Raw genomic sequence first — 18,530 nt, forward strand, 5'->3', positions numbered from 1 at the left:
AGTGATAGGCTTCAGAAGACTTCCCAGCCTTTTATTGTCAAGGGAGGGAGGCAAAGTACCTTCAGGTCTGTTTCATGCAATGAGCTGGTTGACCTTTTTCTATGTCCAGCATCTTCAGGCTTGGGCACAATGACAAAATATTTTCTAGTTCCTTCTAGAAATGGCTGCAAGGAGGCTGAATATTCTCTAAACTTTGGTATCCATGTCAATTCAAGGGATTTGAAAAGGCCCCACCTTACCTCACCTTTCCTGTTGTACATGGGGCTCCCAGTTTGAGAAGTTCTAAATGATCAAGAAACAGGGGCCAAATGCACAAGTATGCAGGCCTAGATCTAGGAATTTACATCCATATTTTAGGACCTTAATAAAAGTGCCTGGTTTACAGAGCTGCGCAGTTCACAACTCTCCTGTCAAAAAACTATCAATTTTAAGTAGCACAGTTCAGGCAGCCAGCTCCATGAAGTATGACCTGGATTCACCTCATTATGTACCATAGCAATGGTGGCTGAAATCTCTGACTTCTCAGCACTGTGACTTAGAAGAGACCTTTTCTGGCAGCACTGCCTATATTGACACTTACTGAAATCTGAGTCAGTACAGTGGGAGCAGCAATGTGTGGAGGAAATGCCTGTGTCTTGCTCATCGAGCCTTGAGCTTGCATGCTGAAGGTGGTATATATGGCAGTTGAACAGCACAGCCTGGTCATAGCCTTACATATGGAACAGATCCACTAAGCTGTAAGGCTCTTTGGGGCAGGGATTGAAATTATTCAAGTGAAATTTTTTGCCCTGCTACTTGTATTTTGATGCCTGTTTAAGTTGGCAGCAAATTATTGCCCTGTCTTCCCCAAAGGGAAGGAGAAAGCAGGAAGGGGTTTTGTCTCAGGGAATCAGGTGGCCTTCAAGTCCCCATGTCATACAGACATACTCCAGGCCTGGTGTAGCACACAGAGTGGTAAAGGCTAAGTGAGTAATATAGCACTCTGCCTTAACAGCGAACTAGAAGAGAAATGCGGTTCTGGCCCCACCTGCCCTGTGGTTTTAGTCACTGTCCTCAGAGCAGTAAATCCTCTGCAGGACAGGTGGAAATTTAAAACCAGGATGATGAAAGAGCTTCTGGTCTGATCCAGTAGAACAGAGACTCAGGTCAAATAGGATGCAGCTGTAGGGATTCATTCTGGGATACACTCATACAACACAGAGAGAGAGAATTATCATTGATTTCGAGTCAGTGTGATCTTTGTAAGCAAATGTGAGGGCACAACTTAGCCCCTTAGGTATTTAACTAGTAATAAATTCCTGCTAGAAAGAAGGGATAGGGCACAGTAATTCTTTTACAGATACCATTAACTAAACAATTCATCTCTACCTCCGAGAAGGCAGCTCCTTGTTTGGAATTCACTGACAGTAATAAACTGCTCTGGCATTGCAGCTTATTTTAGCAGGCTCTCTCCAATGAATTACTGCCTGCTTTAAGCAAAGTGCGGACATCCATTCCTGTGTAACTAAGTGCAGTTGATGACACAAGAAGTTGCTTGCAAAGCTATAAGAACTGATGTTTGGGGTAATGACACTCGTAGAGCTTTACACAAGTTTTGTAGATATAGCAATTTATTCTCCCACCCTAACCCCCACACAGCTCCTATTGATGCAAATGTATCAAAAAGAAAAACAGACCCCTTGCGTGTGCACACAGAAAAGCAAAAGGTTTGGCTGTAAAGTCTTGTCATTTGGCACTGAATTCTCTTTGATTGAAATATCATCTCTGATTGCTCACTCACTCCCTTGAGCATCTGGTATTCTCTTTGCTTTGGTACTGATTTAACAAACAGGGCAACCTCTCCCCCTTACCTTCCCCCCCCCCGAACATACAGAGTTCAGTTACAAAGAAGAAACTAGCCTGAGCAGCAGGGCTGGCACCCAGCTCCAGGCTTCTTGTGTGGGGTCTGTCCTATACCCTGGGAGCACTGTGTGCTTGAGTGAAATAGCTGTGCAGCACGTTCTTTGCAATCCGTAGGGGAGGTGTGGAGCAGGGAGCAGAACGGCCTATACATTTTGGAACTTTTCCCTCCCACTGCCCCTGCCAGCCCACCAACGCTGCCACGTGGCCAGCTGTACAGCGTGTGGTGCAACTTCTGGTCAGTCAAGCTTTGAGCTGCACATAATTTTTATTGCTTGCCAGGGCTGCTTTGTTGGCTATTTTAGGCCTAATTGGTATTTCATGAAGAATGAGATACTTGTGTGAGCCTTTTCATTTTGACTGTAGCATACCTAGGGGTGGATGAGTTGTGCTGGGCACCAGCGTGGATGAGCCACAGGTACTGGTTTAGATGAGGTATAATATTGGTTGCTGTTGCCGCTGATAACCATGTTGTCACTGCCGCAGCCAGCGGCCCAGCTACTGCCTCTGCTCAAGGCATAAAAATGGCTTGTTACACCTCTGCTTTCTGATGGGCCTGATTCCTGGATAGTGTTAAAAGGCACAGTGCCATCCAGGCAGATTAACACCAGCTGAGTAACTGGCCCTAATTTTCCTTACAGGACCCACCATGGTCTGTAAGAAACCTTGATCATTCCCATTTTCAAAACTGGCATCTAATTTTGATTGGCTAGTTTTAGACACCTTGGATCAGGTTTTCAAAAGAGCTTAGTATCCAGCAGCTCCTATGCAGGCCCCTACATAAGTGGCTGGGTTTTCAGAAGTGCTCGATACCCACTGAGAGCTGCTGGAAATGGAGTCCTTTTGAATCCTTGGGCATTTCATTTGTGCGTTTCTGTGAGAGCTGAGCTTTCCTGATAACCTGACCTCTGGATGAAACTGAGGAATGAAAAGCCACATTTTAAAATATGGATCATAGATAAAGATTCAAGTTAAATAAGAGGATATGGGTGATATCAGAAGGAATGTTCCTCTTAGGTAAGATGCATTACCTCGCTGTACTCCCATTTCCCATCTCTGAAATTAGTCTGATGAGGTTTACTTCCTTCATAGAGTGCTTTGAAACCTGCAGGTGAAAAACTCCCTGTATATGAATATCATGACTGTTGTTGCCACCGTTATTCTGCTCCTTTAAACCAGGAGACAACTATTCATAAGGAGCAGTCAAGGTTCTTTAATGTACCGACCTCTGAAAAGGGGTAAAGGAAATCGTTCTGAATGAGCGAGAGGTATGTTGTCTAGTAATAAACAAAGGATACTGGGATTGAGATGCGTCTCTCTTCCAGCTTCTGCTATGGACTTGCAGTGTAATGGCAAGTCACCCCAACTTAACATGAGCATTTTCCTTTCTTAGTCTTATACTCTGAGACCTTGGACAGGACGTGCTATATACATACAAAGTATTGTTAAAAGCTGGAGGAAGGATCTATATAGAGCTTCCATTGTTCCCTAAGCAAGTCCTGTAAATGCTTCATACAGGGATGGAAGGTTACAAGCTCACTTCAAACCTTGTATAATGGAGTGCAGGTCATCTGAAAAACGGAGTTACACACTTCAAGCAGGTCAGAGGCTGGCTCTGAGCTTTAATTTGCTTCTAATTCTGCCATTAGGTTACAATTACTGTTGCATTTAATACTGTTATAATCATATCACATAGGGGAGCCAGGGGGTCAAAACTATCTGAGGATTTCTAGGCTGCTGCATGCAGCATCAAAAGGAGAGGTTCTTAGGCTCTGCTGGAGAAAGCTCCAAACATCACCAGGGTATGTATGTATACCCCAGAAGTCAAGATTTACTGGTGTAGGAGTGACAGAATAGGCAAAGTGCTGGTACTATCGATACAGTTATACTGGCAATGTTGCCCGCCATACTGGTAAGATAAACCTGCCCCCCCCACAAGCAACACAAGTTGTACCAGTATAACTGCATCTACAATAGGGGCTTCTGGTTGCACAGCTCTGTCAACATGGATTACATCTCTTTGGGGCCCTGACTGATATAATGATCTAGCAGAAGACTGTAGGGCACATGTAGCCTCCCAGACATATATGCGCAATTGATTTTTGATGTGCTGCTGAGATTAGTGATTGATGTCTATCCTGTCATGGACAGGGTCAGATGCTGCTGAACTATCCTTGGACATGAGAGGGGGCAGACTCACGGGGGAGAAAGTGGTCCCACGCAGCAGGTGAGTGAAGCGTCCTCCATCCCATCTCAGAGACTCGAGCGCTCTGAGGCAGTGCGAAACGGAGATCTGAGGGACCCTCGTCCATGTTCTCCGACTGTCGCCATGCTGGGGTCAGACCCAAGCATAAGGCCCGACTCTCGCCTCACAGACATCAGTGTATTGCAGGAGTCATTCCACTACGGTAACTTGTGTGGATTTATACCAGTGTGAATGAGACCAGAATCGTAGCTTTTGTTGCCCCAAACCCATTCTGCCGCTCCCCCTATCCCCCGCTGCCCAAATTGTTGCCTCAGTTCAAATCAGAATGTACAAAGCGTCACAAACATGAGCTGTTTTTCTTTATTTTGCTCTTTTTCAGTTCTTGTACAACCAATCACTTCTAGTCTGGCATTTTTTTTTTAAAAAACCCCCCCCACAAAGAATTGACAGCCATATTTTCAATAACTTAATTTTGAATGTTGCAAGGCATCTATTGTCATAAAAGAAAGTGTCTCTATTACAGGCTTTTGTTACTGATGACTACTCAAGGAGAGAGATGCACCATAAAAAATAAAGGACAAAAAAAGCAAAAGGCCAGGAAGCTACATTGTTCGGTGAGCACTGCCAACATTAATTTATGGCGTTGGAAATAAATGAGTGCAGACTGTTATGGCACAACCTCCGGATTAAATGTATCTGCATTATGTGGCTACTAAAACTTTACTTCTACAATATACACTTTCAAATCAAAGCAACACTGAAGTCAATAGTGATAGTTCTTGGAGGTGTATTTTACCTTCAGGCACTGTTGTTTCCAAGAGAAGCATGAGCAAGGACATATGTCTCTGTGCAATGCTGACTGCTTGTGGAAAGAGACCGCCCAGAAATCCTCTGAAATCGATTCCTTCTTTGGAAGTACCCACTGCTGCTGTTAAAGGACCGTTGCCTGTTCCTTAGATATTCCTTGTAGTTTTTGGTCAGCAGGGTGTAAAGAAAGGGGTTAATGCAGCTGTTGCTATATGTCAGGCACGTTGTCAGATAGTTAATGTTCCTCATTGCTTTGGGAGACAATGGGAAGGATTCATAATATTGGAAGAGGAGCTGCCATATCCAGAAGGGCAAGAAGCATGCCCAAAAGACCAGCACTATTGTGAAAATTAAATAGAGCACTTTTTGGTTAGGCAGCCTCTTGGTCTGTTTGAAAGTGGCTGTTTGGGACACCCAATAAGTCCTAGCGAGTCTAATGTAAAGGTATCCAATGACTACTCCGGGGCCCACAATGCTTGTACAAAAGAGGATGGTGATATAGATTTTGTATGACAGCTTGCTCCATGTGGGCAGACAAATACTTTTGTTGTCTCTTTGCACTAGCTGGATCATGATGAGCATGGGAAGAGTAAGCAGCAGAGATACCAGCCAGATGACTATGGCAATGGCTTTCCGATAGCTTTTTGACCTCTTCACTGTGTCCAGGGGCTTCAGCACTGCGAAGTAGCGCTCTGTACTCATGACTGTTAAGGTGAAGATGCTAGCATGCATGGTGAGGAAATCCAGACTGAACAAGATGCGGCAACCAACGTCCCCGAAGTACCACTCCTGAAAGAAATATGTTCCAACGATGAAGGGAATGGTAAGAAGGTAGAGCAGGTCTGCCAAGGCAAGATTAATGATATAAATATACATAGAAGCAGAGTATCTCAAGTAATGGCACATCACCACTAAGGTGTAGACATTGCCTGTCACTCCGATCACACACATGAGAGAGAGGATAGTCCCAATGGTGCAAGTGGCTATTGTGTCTTCCATTGAATTGGCAGCTGGTGTGCTGTCCCAGCTGACATTGTAGGAAGAGTTGGAGCTGATTCTGAATGAGCTCCCTTCACTTGTATCTGTGGCCATCTGGGTGGTTGCTGAATATCTATTCTCCAGCTCTTCATTTAAAGACATCTTGAACTCCTTGCTCAGCTGCTCTTTTCATAACTTGGACATTTTTTGGTCAGTTCTTTCTGGTCTGGAAAGATGGGCAGTGTGGAGGATAATAACCATTTCTTAGCAGGTTTTCATGTGAGGAAGGAGAAGGAGCACTTGACTGCCAACCTGCAGGATGAATCCCAGTTTCTACGCTAGAGGAAATGAAACAGGAAACAGTATGTTAAATGTTTGACAAAGCAACAGACATCTAGAATTCATCCCAAAGTCAGCCCTCTCTGATTTCTGCATTGCTTGTGTAAATAGCAGATCTTCCATAATGGGATGATGCCCATATACAAAGGCTCATGAAGGTCTTGGAGGACTCATAGGCATAGAGGAGTCCAACATTGAACCCCCAGATTGCTAGCTGAGGGGAAGATTAGAAAGAGATTCAGCTTACTATGGGGTTTTCTGAATACTGCCACAGCACTTAATTCAGAATTTGAGATTGAGAAAGTAAGCCCTTCTTAGGTCCATAATAGCAACATGCTTAATTACCATCACCATTACTAAATGAGAGAGGCCTGGCAGCCAAACTTCTCAGCGGGAAGGAGTCCAAAGCCATTCCTACAGATTAAACGCCGTGTAGGGGAGCAGCACCCTTGCCTATACCACTGTGCAAGCCAAAAGTGGCCAATTGGCTAGCGAGTGCCACAAGTACTACTTGAAGCCTCTGTGTGGCATATGGTAGATCAGGGAGATGGGCAGAAAGTAGAAGGTAGAGCACAGATTATGGAGCAGAAAGCAGAACAGCAAATTTGGCAAAGGACAGGGATTGGAGTGACAGCCAGGGAAGCTGCAGGGCTAATTTGTGGCATTTCTGTCATAAAGGTTGGCCCCCACTGGTGTAAGCAACATAGCTGCATTTGCCTGACACTTTGGGCAAGACAGCATTACTGAGTGAAAGTAGCCGCTGGCATGTTCATGTCTTTGTGTGGCCACAGCTACGCTGCTTCCAGTTTAGGAGACCTTGGGTGCATCTACATGTGTGCTTAAATGAGCGTTAACTATTTTAATGCACATTAAAGCATCATTAAACACCTGCTTTTCATTTGATGCGCATTAAAATAGGTTAATGCACATTAAGTGTCACTTAAAAACTGTGGGTGCCTACACATGAGCCCAGAGGCTGCTCTGACATGTTGGAGCTTCAGCATGTTGGAGCAGATTAATCGAGTCTGCGCTGCACACGCTGCAGCAACCTCCTGCATCATGTCATCAGTGTCCTCTCACTTAAAAATGGCTGCAGGGGCACTTGAACTGAAGCTCCTTGAATGAGCTTTAGTTCAAATGCCCCTGCCACCACTTTTAAGCATGGGGATGCCAATACAAGAGACGCAGCAGTGCTTTAATTAGAGTGGATCTCAGAGTACCTCACAGTGGCTGCCTAACCAAAACGTGTTTTCTAGTACCCGACAACAGAGGTACTAGATTTAATGCACATGAAGTAAAGCTTGTTAATGTATGTGTAGACTCACCCAGTGTGTTTGAAGCTGCTCAGAACGCTTGAGGGCACAGCTTTTGCCAGGCAGTGTAAGTTTACCACACAGACAGGACCCAAGCTACCAAGAACTGGGATACCAAGCCTTGGCCTGACAATCTGCAACCAGCACTCTGTATTTTTGCACGTGATCCATGCTCACAATTCCCCAAAACAACCAAGCATTATCAAGTAATGCCTTTCAGAACAAGAGATTGTCACTATAACTTCACTTTTTGCAGTTTGAATATTGTAATTGCAGGGTGACCCCCCCCCCCCGAAAAACCTGGGATTTCTGATCTATTTCTCTCTAAGGAGTCATGCTGTACCTGGACTTGCTTGAAGCAAGCGCTCCTGTGAGTTTGTGAGTGCATGTGTATACCTAACTGACCCAATCAGTGTGACTTACAAACACGCAATTATGTGCGTCTGCTGTCCCTGTTTTTCCAGACACACATGCACCCACATACATTTATGCATTGTCTGAATTTTGAAGCACTGTGACATGGTTGTCCCCATGCAGACTCTCAGTATGCTCTGTGTTTTCATTATATACATTTGTTTTCTTAAGCTCAACCAGCTCCTGTGGGAAAGCCCCCCACAGAAAGGGGCTCTGCCATTCTTATTTCTTGCAAGTGTTTCCTTGCACAGATTTTACTCCAGCTTTTACCCCCTTGAGAAGATGGAGCATGCTTCATCAAGGTAATGGCTGGGAGGTCTAGCCCCAAGATGCAGCAGGTCCCTGGAGATCTGCGAGAAGCCCTGTGCCTCCACTTTGGCTCTGGCCCTTCCTCCCATTTGCCCCCTGGCAATGAGATGACATTTCTTGGCTCCTTCTCTATCTGAAGCTGTATGTGAGGACCCTGTAGACATGGGAAAGATTAATACAACCACTGTGGAGCCAGAGGGTGGACAATTGCACATCCTTCCTGTGGTGCACCCACTCCTTTAACTGGCCTTTCTGGTCTCTATGCATTACGTCCACACATGGCCATGCCTTGGAGAGAGTGGCAGAGAAAGTCCATATAAGCAGGTTGGGACCAAAGAGAATTGCCCTGGCATAGTACTTGGGACAAGGGAGCAAAATAACAAAAAGCAGAATACATAAAATCATAATACACCCCCAGCCCCTTATAACAAAAATACCCAAATCAGGGGGGTAGGAGGAGTGGGAAGGGGGGTTACTGAGGCTGGTGGTTATGATACAGAAGGCCAACCGTGCTCATTCCAAAAACAGCCTCTCTCGTCTCCGCTCCCCCAGTGCAGCCATCAGCTCACCTGGTCCGGACCTAGCAAAACCAGGTCCTCCTCCTCTTCCATGAAATATGATGGGGCTGAGCCCCACTCCATGCTTTCTCCCCCATCTATATGCATGCAGCCCCATCTGCTTCCTTGTCGCTCAGTTTGCCTGAGTATTTATTTATTCATTCAGATCTGTGCTGCCAGGGAGTGTCATGCCTGAAAGGCACGCGCGCTCGCTGGCTCTGTTGGTGCCTCGGGAGACGGCTGCCGCACAATCCCCTGCACACTCTGCTAGAATACAAATAACTCAGCATGGGATGCTCCAGCCAAGCCCAGCCACCGCTCACATGGAGCACGCCCAAGCACAATTTGTCTCAAACAGGCTAAGTTTCATTAAGCGTGGGGGGTTTTTTTGTCACCATCATTCATGATGTCTTGCAGTTCCCTCAGGTTCAGCTTTAGGCACTTTAAGGGGATCTGAAGCAGTAGTTTGATGAAATGGCATATTTTCAAGGTGATTTGGGTGCCTTACTGCAGTCACCCAACGAGAGAGGTATGTCTTTCTTGGAGACAGTAGCACGCACCACGCCTCCTGCCTACACTGCTTATTCTAAGCTCAGTAATTGCTCAAGTTGCAAAAGTACGGAAACCACCAAGTTTAAATGGAACGCCTCACTTGCCTTAGCGCACAGCTGTACTGCTCCTCAGGTCTGTGAAGAGCAAAACGAAGCAATCTAGAGAAATCTTTAATTGCTCTAAAAGTCTTTCTGGCTATATAATTGTATACCGTCTTCTTTCTCCCCATTTCCCTCTCCCCATCCACACACACAATCAATAAATAACCGGTTACTCCAAAGTAGCATATCATTCCTCCCGACATTTCAGAACACTAGCCGTACAGCACAATTCTTTTCCCCAGCCATTCATGCCTTTCCTCCGACAGTATCACCTACACACACCATGCACATTTCAAGTTGTTACAAAAGAAATGAATTGTCATGTTCAAACCTGGCTGTTAAATCCAGTTGATGAAGTTTCCTACAGGAAAGAACAAATAAATCTGCTTGTTTTTTTGAAAAGATTCAAGACAGGAATTTCTTTTTTTTTTTTTTAAATTGCAAATCCTTCTTTGTGGATAGGCAGTGCGAGGTCTGCGTTGTGCATCTGGACAGGCAGCGCTGAGGAGTGAGTGCACTACCTAGCCAAGTATGTTTGAAATCTGTGCGCTCTTAATACTCCCGTTCTCCCTTCACTCATGCCTGCTATTTATGTTACTCAGTGACGTTAGGCATAATGTAGCTCTGACTGCAGCTAGCTATGATCCTTTTTAAAGCAGCAGTATTTGATCGCCACGGCTGGTTTTGTTAGCTCCCCACCTGATTGGCCAACAGCCAGCTGGGAATGCAACATGTCAATATTGTTTTTACCCCAAGACTGGTTATATTAGAAACCACCCTGCCTCTCCTTCCATTACATAGGAGAACACAGATTCCTAATACTGGCTGAGAAACAAATCTAGTGTTAGGGAAGGGATATAGGTTATTTTTCTCATATATACACACACATATACACACATGTGTGTGTGTGCAGTGTCAGGGGAAAAGCATTCACCATAAGAAAGCGTTAAATACCTTGGGTGAGAGTTGGCTGGCCAGTGAAACTGTACACTCAATTCAGAGATCAATTCCAAAGAGAAAGCAAAGTTTATTTAGATCCGAGGTAATATTAATACATGAATCTGTGTGATGGCATCATGCCTGACAGCCTCTCTGCCCCTTTGCATTGGCAGAAGCAAAAAGGCACCCGAGTCATTTCGAGTTAGCTGGATTCCCTTTTGTTGGTGCTAGGGAAGGAACATTAAGACAGCGAGGGATCCATAGGGCACTTAGCAAAACCATTCAGAAATGGGATGGGGCTGAGAAATTCCCAGGCAGAAGCTCAGGGGAGAAAATTAACATCTGAGTATTATTTGCAAAGTCTCAGTTTGAGCTGTATCTCAATTACCTCGGCTTTACCCCATGGTAGTTCCACTGACATCAACAGACACCTCTGATGTACATAGCGAGCATGCATGAAGCATCAGGTCCATTTCCTTCCACGGTGCTCCTCCTGACTTCTGTCACTGTAGGGAGGTGATAATTAGGACCATATTTTGCTGTGTTCACAGTCAAATGGCAGAGCAAATAGATGAAGTTTCCAAGAACAGTTGCTCTCTGATTTGAAGGCAGCACTACAGTGGACACAGCTGACTCCAGGCGCTTTGGAGCTGATGCTCTCTCTTCCTTTGTTATTAATGAGTTAATGATTAGCTTTAATTCCCCTTTTTATCTCATTCTCTTGTCAGATTGTTTTTTCTTCATTCTCCATTTTTAATATTCCTTTTCTTGCCATTTGGGAACTCTCAAATGTCTTTTGTTACTAAGGATATGCCTATGCTGCAGAGTCAATTTGAGTTATCAGTGTTCAAGCTAACTCCTCTCGCTCTCGACTAGCTTGAGGGAGAGCTTTCACACTCTGAACGAACACTTGAGCTACTTTGAGTAGTTGTGGCAGCAGCTGAGGAGTTGTTAAGCTTAGCTGTAGCCTTTACCCCCTGAAGGCCCAGCCAAATTGAGTTGAAAGCACCACCGTTCAGGAACCAAGGGGCTTTGTGTGTGTGGTTGAGACTCAAGTTAGGGACAAACCCTTAAGTGGGTTACAACTCCATTTAAGTCTTCAGTGAAGACAAACACCGTAAGTCAGCATCACTACTAGAGAGTAATTAAGAACTTAAAACCTAGTGACCAACTCCCTTGAATTTGGGGATTTTTGCTTTAAATCTCAATCAAAACAGATTTTTTTTCTCTAGGTACCATCTCCCATCAATGATAAAGTGCTGATTGTTCTTTACTAAACTGTCCTTTTCCTCCCAGTGGAGAAAAATCCACCAGTAAAACTTGAATCCCCCTCCTCCCACCCCAACATCTTAAATGCAAGTATCCTGCAGTTGTGGTTCTAGTTTGTGTTGCTTGTCTGTGACTATTGCCAGAAATACATGTTTTATTCTCTCCTCTCTTCTTGTCTCAATGACCCTTTCTAGCTGTCAAGTTCCTTCCCATTTGCTACTGATCACTAGCAAAGACACTATTAAAATGATTTACATGAAAGGTTTTGGCAGTGTTTGCAGAGGACTGTTTGGTAAGAATTTTCTGCTGAAATGTTTGCTTGGGCTTGAATTCCTTGTTGTGAGTGTAAATCAGGAACAAGGCTATTAATTCAATGGAGCAAAAAGCCGTGTGTGTGAGAGGCGAATCAGTCTTTTTCACTCTGATCTGATGGTTAAACCATTCTCTAAGTAAAAGGGTTACCAAGAAATAGGCTTTAGGCTATCACACTTTCTGAACATGTACATATATATAAAAAATATAAGAAGGGAAGTGCTTGGCTTGGAGGACTGATTAGCTAGGCTAGAAAACCCACCACCCCCACAGCTATGTTTCAAATTCAACCCATCTTGGAGCTGTTGCCATTGGATAGTGAGTTGTGTGAAATGAGTGTGTTTTAATACTGTTTTGATGTAGTCTGGAGAAGAGAAGAATGAGGGGGGATTTGATAACAGTCTTCAGATACCTGAAGGGCCATTACAGACTGCCTGGAGGTGGACTTTCTTCTGTGGTGGTAGGGGATAGGACTAGAAGCAACAGTCTTAAGCTGCAGCAGAGGAAATTTAGGTTGGAGATTAGGAGGAGCTCTCTGACTAGGTCAAGCAATGGAACTGGCTACTTAGAGAAATTATGGACTCTCCATCCTTAGATGCTTTCAAGAGCAGGTTGATAAACACTTGGCTGGAATAGTTTAGTCAGGGATGATCCTGCCTTGCACATGACCTAGTGAGTGCCTGCCAGCCCTACTTTCCTAAGTTTGTATGTTCTGGGAGGGGTAGGCATCTGTGTGGCACAGATGACCAGAACTAGTTAGTCATCTCAGCAGACAGGCCAAAGATGAGTTGCCTGAACTGCATTCTCAGCCCTGGTAGCGGTGAGTTGTGGTGCATTGGTAGGATGCTCCTGCCTGCCCTGTTTCCTATAGAAAGAAAACTTCTAGCCTCAGGACTGTCCTGATAACACTTGAACCACAGATAAGCCTTAGCACCAGGTGCATCATCCCCAGACAAAATGCTTTGAAAAGCCTGAGTCCTTCTGACAAGTAACAAGTGGGCTGCCTACATAGAAATATAATCCCGGTCAGTGGATTTGTTGTGCAGCCTGCTTTCTCGGCACATATCACAGGCATCTAGGAAAGCAGTTGATAGCTCTTGACTTCCCATTTATGGACGATTGCCCCAGGTAGCGTATAAAAAAACTTTTGCAAACATCCATGCACTCTGGAATACAACATGGAGGTCTGGGAGGTCTGCTTTGCTGTCAAAGCGCAGGGAGCTGCCATTATTGCTAACTAGAGCCACGTGTTCCTCCGGCAGCTGTGCCCTGCAGTAATCATTATTAGAGTAGCCTTGAGAGAGGCTTAAGAGGGAGCTTGGGCGGGAGGTCAGACTTCTATTCCTGGCTCTTCCACTGATTTTGTTGCTCGACTTTGGCCACTTCAGCTTCCCTCATTTTTACTGTGTCTAAAACGATGATTTTAGCACTCACTCGCCTCACAGGAGCCTGAGTGTCAGGATGCAATTGTATCTGGAAAGCGCTTTGAGACTCTTAGGCAGGAGGCTAAAGTATGGTTATTTGTAGCAGGTGAAGTCAGTTTCCTGTTCAGGAACTGTCGGTTTATACATCACCTAACATTGCAAGATCCCTGATATTAGTAGCATTAAGAAGAAGCCATAGTAATAACTATGATTGTGTAGCACATAAGGCAGAAGTGCCTGTTCTCTCCTTTAGGGGTCTACAAAACAGGGCTTGTGAATTGCCCCGAATTCAGCTGTCCTAGGAGATTTTTTCAGCACGTCCACACCTGTCTGGAAATACTGTGAAAACATCCTGTGGCACAAGGCGATCCTTCCAGTTCAAAGTAGAAGTATGAATTTCTTTTTGTACTTTCTTTCTTTAGATTTAATACAGCACCTTTGTATAACTGCAGGGAGCTACCTACATAAAAGTGGCTAAAATTCATGAGGAAAAGTGGCAGATAAAGGTTTCTCACACAAACATTTTTGATCCAGGTTGTTTCTAGGGAAACATGAGGGTTTGGATTGGTTGTTCTCTTGATTGGGTCTACATATCTACAGCAATGATGCTCATTAATACTGGGGGGAGTTGCATCACCTTTTCTTGGCTACAGGTTTTTTTGTGTTAGAACAGGACTGTGAAAAGTCAGGTTGGTTAATAAGGTGCTGGCCATAGTGTTGTGGCCAATGTACAAATGATGTGCACTATTGGAAGTGCTAAGCTTGCTTGAGGCCTAGACTCGGGCATGGTTTAATCATGACTAGGTGACAGAATTGAACAACACTTGTTCTTGTCTACAGGTATCAGGCTCTTCCACCATCATCTTAGTCAAGTCCTTTATTCTCCTTGGGCTTCAGTTTCCTTATCTGTAAAATGGGCCTGATAGTTCCTCAGAGGGGTGGTGTGAGGGTTTAGAACCTGACTCCCATACATCAGAAGTGCACAGAAGTGAATGATGTAAGATCAGCATCAGGTATTTATTTTCCACGTAAAAGTACAAGTCCTTGTATTACTATTAAGGATCATTATACATCAGTGGTGAAGACAGAAACACTGTTAAGGAGCGGGGCCTGTCTCCCTCCTTACCGTGTCATGCTCTCCATGACACTGAACTGTGCGTCATTGGGACATACAGCACTTCACTGGTGGTGTGAAGGGGTTAAAGCCCAGAGAGCTATTTCATGTTGATTACCCACAGTCTAAATAGCTGCAATGCAATCTTTTCTCTGCCAAGCTTTTCCCAGATGATCTGGCAGCACCTAGGTCTCTAAGGGACTGAGAGCTGAAGCCAGGTCCTCCCTGGAGCAGCAGCTGACAATGAGTGACCAGATGATAAATGGCAGCAGATTCTGAGAAGTGGTATTAGTTGGGTGGGTTGGTATTAACTGCATAGGGAAGCAACTGAAAAGCCCATGTCATCTCTTGTTCTAAGGAAAGTTACATTTAAACCCCACAGCTCTAGTTCTCATGAACTTGGATACGAGTGAATCTGATATCCAACCACCCAAATGACTTTGAAAATGCTCTTTTTGCTGGTGACACGCTTTCTTCACTCTTCCTGCTTTCTATCCTGGCCAGTGAAAGAGCCACCCAAACACAGACAATGCACTTGGAGACTTCATCCAGCCTTTTTGGCATTTTTTCTCTTCCCTTCCTGTTTTTTTGTAACCTAATCCTGCAGGTAAACTTCACTTATCCCTTTCCTTTCATATTTAGCTTTGCAGTTGGCTTTGCAATATGAAACTGAAATTCTTGATGTTGTCACATCCAGAAGGATGGCTCAGGGAGTTGGTTTGTTTTTCCTCCTCCTCGAATTCTTGACACAGACACTATAACAAACGCTCAGCTCACAGAAGGTGAGAAGATTTACCCCTCTGTAAAGGGCCCAACACAAGGGTTTCTGCAGCACCTTGATGCTCAGTGGGGTTTCAGCAAGATCTGAGTTTTCCTAGGCCATAGCCCTCTGTTTAGGGAGAAATTTCACTCACGATTTGTGATTTCACTCATGATTTATGACTTAGTGTGGAATGTAACTGAGGTCCATTCTTAAATATGCTGTGATCAAGTATGTTCCCCAGTGTTTCTGTAGAACGTACCCTTTCTTTTTGGAATACCCCAGGGCAAGAGAAGTAATTTAAAAACTGCATGCAATTCTTTCAGACATTGATGGAAAAGGCAGGATACCTGCAGGATCTGCAGATACTTCCTGGAGCTCATCCTAGGGGTCTTGTCCTTCTTCGCCTGAGAGGGATATAAAGGACAGTGAAGGTGTTTAACATTGCCTGGAGGTCTGCAATTCTACCCAGTAGTATTTTTGTCAGGTCCTGAAGGAAATGTGTCATATGGAGCTGGAGGGTCCCTAAAACTCAGCAAGTTGCAACAGTTGCTCATCAACGACCTGGAAGATGGCATAGAGTGCATCCTCAGCATGTTTGCAGATAATACTAAACTGTGGGGAGTAGTGGATATGCTGAAGGGTAGGGCTAGGATTCAGAGTGACTTAGACAAATTGGAGGTTGGGCCAAAAGAAATCTCACGAGGTCCAACAAGGACAAGTGCAAAGTCCTGCACTTAGGACGGAATAATCCCATGCACCGGTGCAGGCTGGGGGCTGACTGGCTGGGCAGCAGCTCTGCAGAAGAGGACCTGGGGGTTACAGTGGACACTGTGGTGAGTATGAGCCAGCACTGTGCCCTTGTTGCCAAGAAGGCTAACGGCATACTGGGCTGCATTGGTAGGTGTGTTGAGAAGTGATTATTCCCCTCTATTCAGCACTGGTGAGGCCACATCTGGAGTACTGTGTTTAGTTTTGGACCCCCCACTACAGAAAGGATGTGGACAAATTGGATAGAGTTCAGTGGAGGGTGACAAAAATGGTGAGGGGGCTGGGGCACATGACTTACAAGGAAAGACTGAGGGAACTGGGCTTATTTAACCTAGAGAAGAGAAGGCTGAGGGGTGATTTAACAGCAGCCTTCAACTATCTGAAGTGAGGTTTGAAAGAGGATGTAGCTGGACTGTTCTCAGTGGTGGCTGATGACAGAACAAGGATTAATGGGCTCAAGTTGCAGCAAGGGGAGTTTAGGTTAGAAATTAGGAAGAATTTTCTCACTAGGAAGGTAGTAAAACACTGGAGCGGGATACCCAAAGTGGTGGTGGGATCTCCATCCCTGGAGGTTTTTAAGACGAGGCTAGACAAAGCTTCGGCTGGAATGATCTAGTTTGGGATGGTCCTGCTTTGAGCAGGGGGTTGGACTAGATGACACCCTGAGGTACTTTTTAACCCTAAATTTCTATCATTCTATGAGTTCATGGCTGGTTAGAGAGGCCTCCATGATAAAGCGATCAACTTTTGGATCACAAAATCCAGGATATAATCCCAGCCATTCCATCGCGGGGTGGGCAAAATATCACCTGAGGGCTGGATCCGGCCCACGAGGCCATTCTATCTGGCCCACAGGGCCCCTAAAATTTTTTTTGAAAATTAAAATTTATTTGTCCTCGGTTCCTGTAAAAAATGATGGGAACCAGGGGCTGTAGGACCCGGGGGAATCCTCAGCAGGCTCCTGCAACAGCAGGACCTGCCTGGCCCTGCCCCCACAGCTGGAAGCCCCAGTAGGGGCTTCTGGCCTGGGACCACATTACTACCCTGGCGCAGAAACCTCAAGTAAGGGGGGAAGGGCAGGGAAGGAGCTGGTCCGGAGTACGGGGAGAAGCAGCCCCTCCCCCACCCTGTGGCCAGTGCTCCCTGCTGCAGCCGCTCGCAACTCTGAGCAGGCACAGGCAGCCCCGTGCGGGCTGTGAGCGACTGCAGTGCAGGGCGCCGGCCACGGAGCGGGCAAGGGGCCGCTTTTCCCCCTTACTCAGCACCAGCTTGTAACCTGCCCCTCCTGCCAGCCTGGGCCCTGCACCACCTCCGGGCTTGCCTGTCAGGGCTGTGCACGGGGGCAGCAGCTGCAGCCCCCCTGCTTGCCGCGCCAGGCACTGTTTGCTGCTGCTGCCTGCCTGGAGCTTGTGTGAACTCCGTGCCAGCTCCTTCCCTGCTGGTGAGCAGGGGATCGGGGCTCTGTGCTGCCCCTGCCTGTACCGTGGTGCTGGGGGGCACTGGGAGTGAGTGGGCGCGGGAGCACAGGGCCCACACCGGGGTCCCAGGGCCAGCGCCAGCAGGGCCCAGAGCAGGGGCTTTATGGAGCCAGGCCAGCTCCCGGCTCCACAGACCTCTGCCAGCCTGCACCCTGCTCTGGGCCCCACCAGTGCCGGCTCTAAGACATTGGTCCCAAGACATTGGTCCCAAGATGCTGGTCAGGGGGCGGGGCACCTGTCAAAGGGTGGGGCTACCCATGCAGCCCTCCACAGCTTGCCAAAACTGCGTAAGCGGCCCTTTGCCCGAAATAATTGCCCACTCCTGCTCTACCGGTTTCCAGAACTCAGTTGTCTACACTCCACTTCCAGTTCTGGCTGGCACCCCCTTCGTATGTGTCATCATATCTCTTTGTTTCTAGATCCCTCCACCTGTCCATTGGCAATCTGGGTTTTTTGTTGATCAACAGCATGATTATCCATGCCTTAGCTATCCCTTTCTCTTAGACATAACACAGCTGCTTCTCCTTCCTGTTCTGACTCTGACTTCAAATCTGACTCCAAGCTGGCCTGTACAGACATTAGTGCTTGAGTTTAGCTGGAATGAGACTGGGTGCCTGGTTGTCTGTGAGTGCTGACTTCAGGCTCTGGCTTTCATTTAGAAACCACTTGCATAGCTTAGGAGAGTGAAACCCTTCTGGGATAAGCCTGTTACTGGTGCTGTATTTATGACAGAGACACGAATATATGGCTGCTTCCACTTCGATGCATAAAGGCACTCATTTCACTTTGCCTGGGAGTATGTGGCCTGAAATATTAATCAGACTAAATCAAATAGCTCTGCTTTGCCCTTCCAGTCCCTCCATGATGGAAACAAATATTGGCTTGGAAAATAAAACACAAGCACTCATATCCCAACTTGTGCATATGTATATTACTGTTCTTTACTAGACAGAACATGTCAGACTTGCTTGTTGGGATCAGATATGGT

General features: G+C 45.8%; 1 protein-coding gene across 1 annotated transcript; it reads right to left on the reverse strand.

The window, feature by feature from the left end:
• Positions 1 to 4,463: 4,463 nt before the first annotated feature.
• Positions 4,464 to 10,098, reverse strand: UTS2R (urotensin 2 receptor). The gene is made up of 2 exons (XM_090059998.1): positions 9,807 to 10,098; positions 4,464 to 6,228 (listed from the first exon to the last, which is right to left on the reverse strand). The coding sequence occupies exon 2, from the start codon at positions 6,050 to 6,052 to the stop codon at positions 4,904 to 4,906; it is 1,149 nt and encodes a 382-aa protein (XP_089916124.1). The 5' UTR covers positions 6,053 to 6,228; positions 9,807 to 10,098; the 3' UTR covers positions 4,464 to 4,903.
• Positions 10,099 to 18,530: the final 8,432 nt, after the last annotated feature.

This window comes from Crocodylus siamensis, chromosome 8, assembly GCF_052110815.1.
Source record: "Crocodylus siamensis isolate JL-2025a chromosome 8, ASM5211081v1, whole genome shotgun sequence".
NCBI classification, from domain to species: Eukaryota; Metazoa; Chordata; order Crocodylia; family Crocodylidae; genus Crocodylus; species Crocodylus siamensis.

Bases quoted from the DNA above. Each gene is read 5' to 3' on its own strand.
- UTS2R (XM_090059998.1), bottom strand. From the start codon at position 6,052: ATGTCTTTAAATGAAGAGCTGGAGAATAGATATTCAGCAACCACCCAG.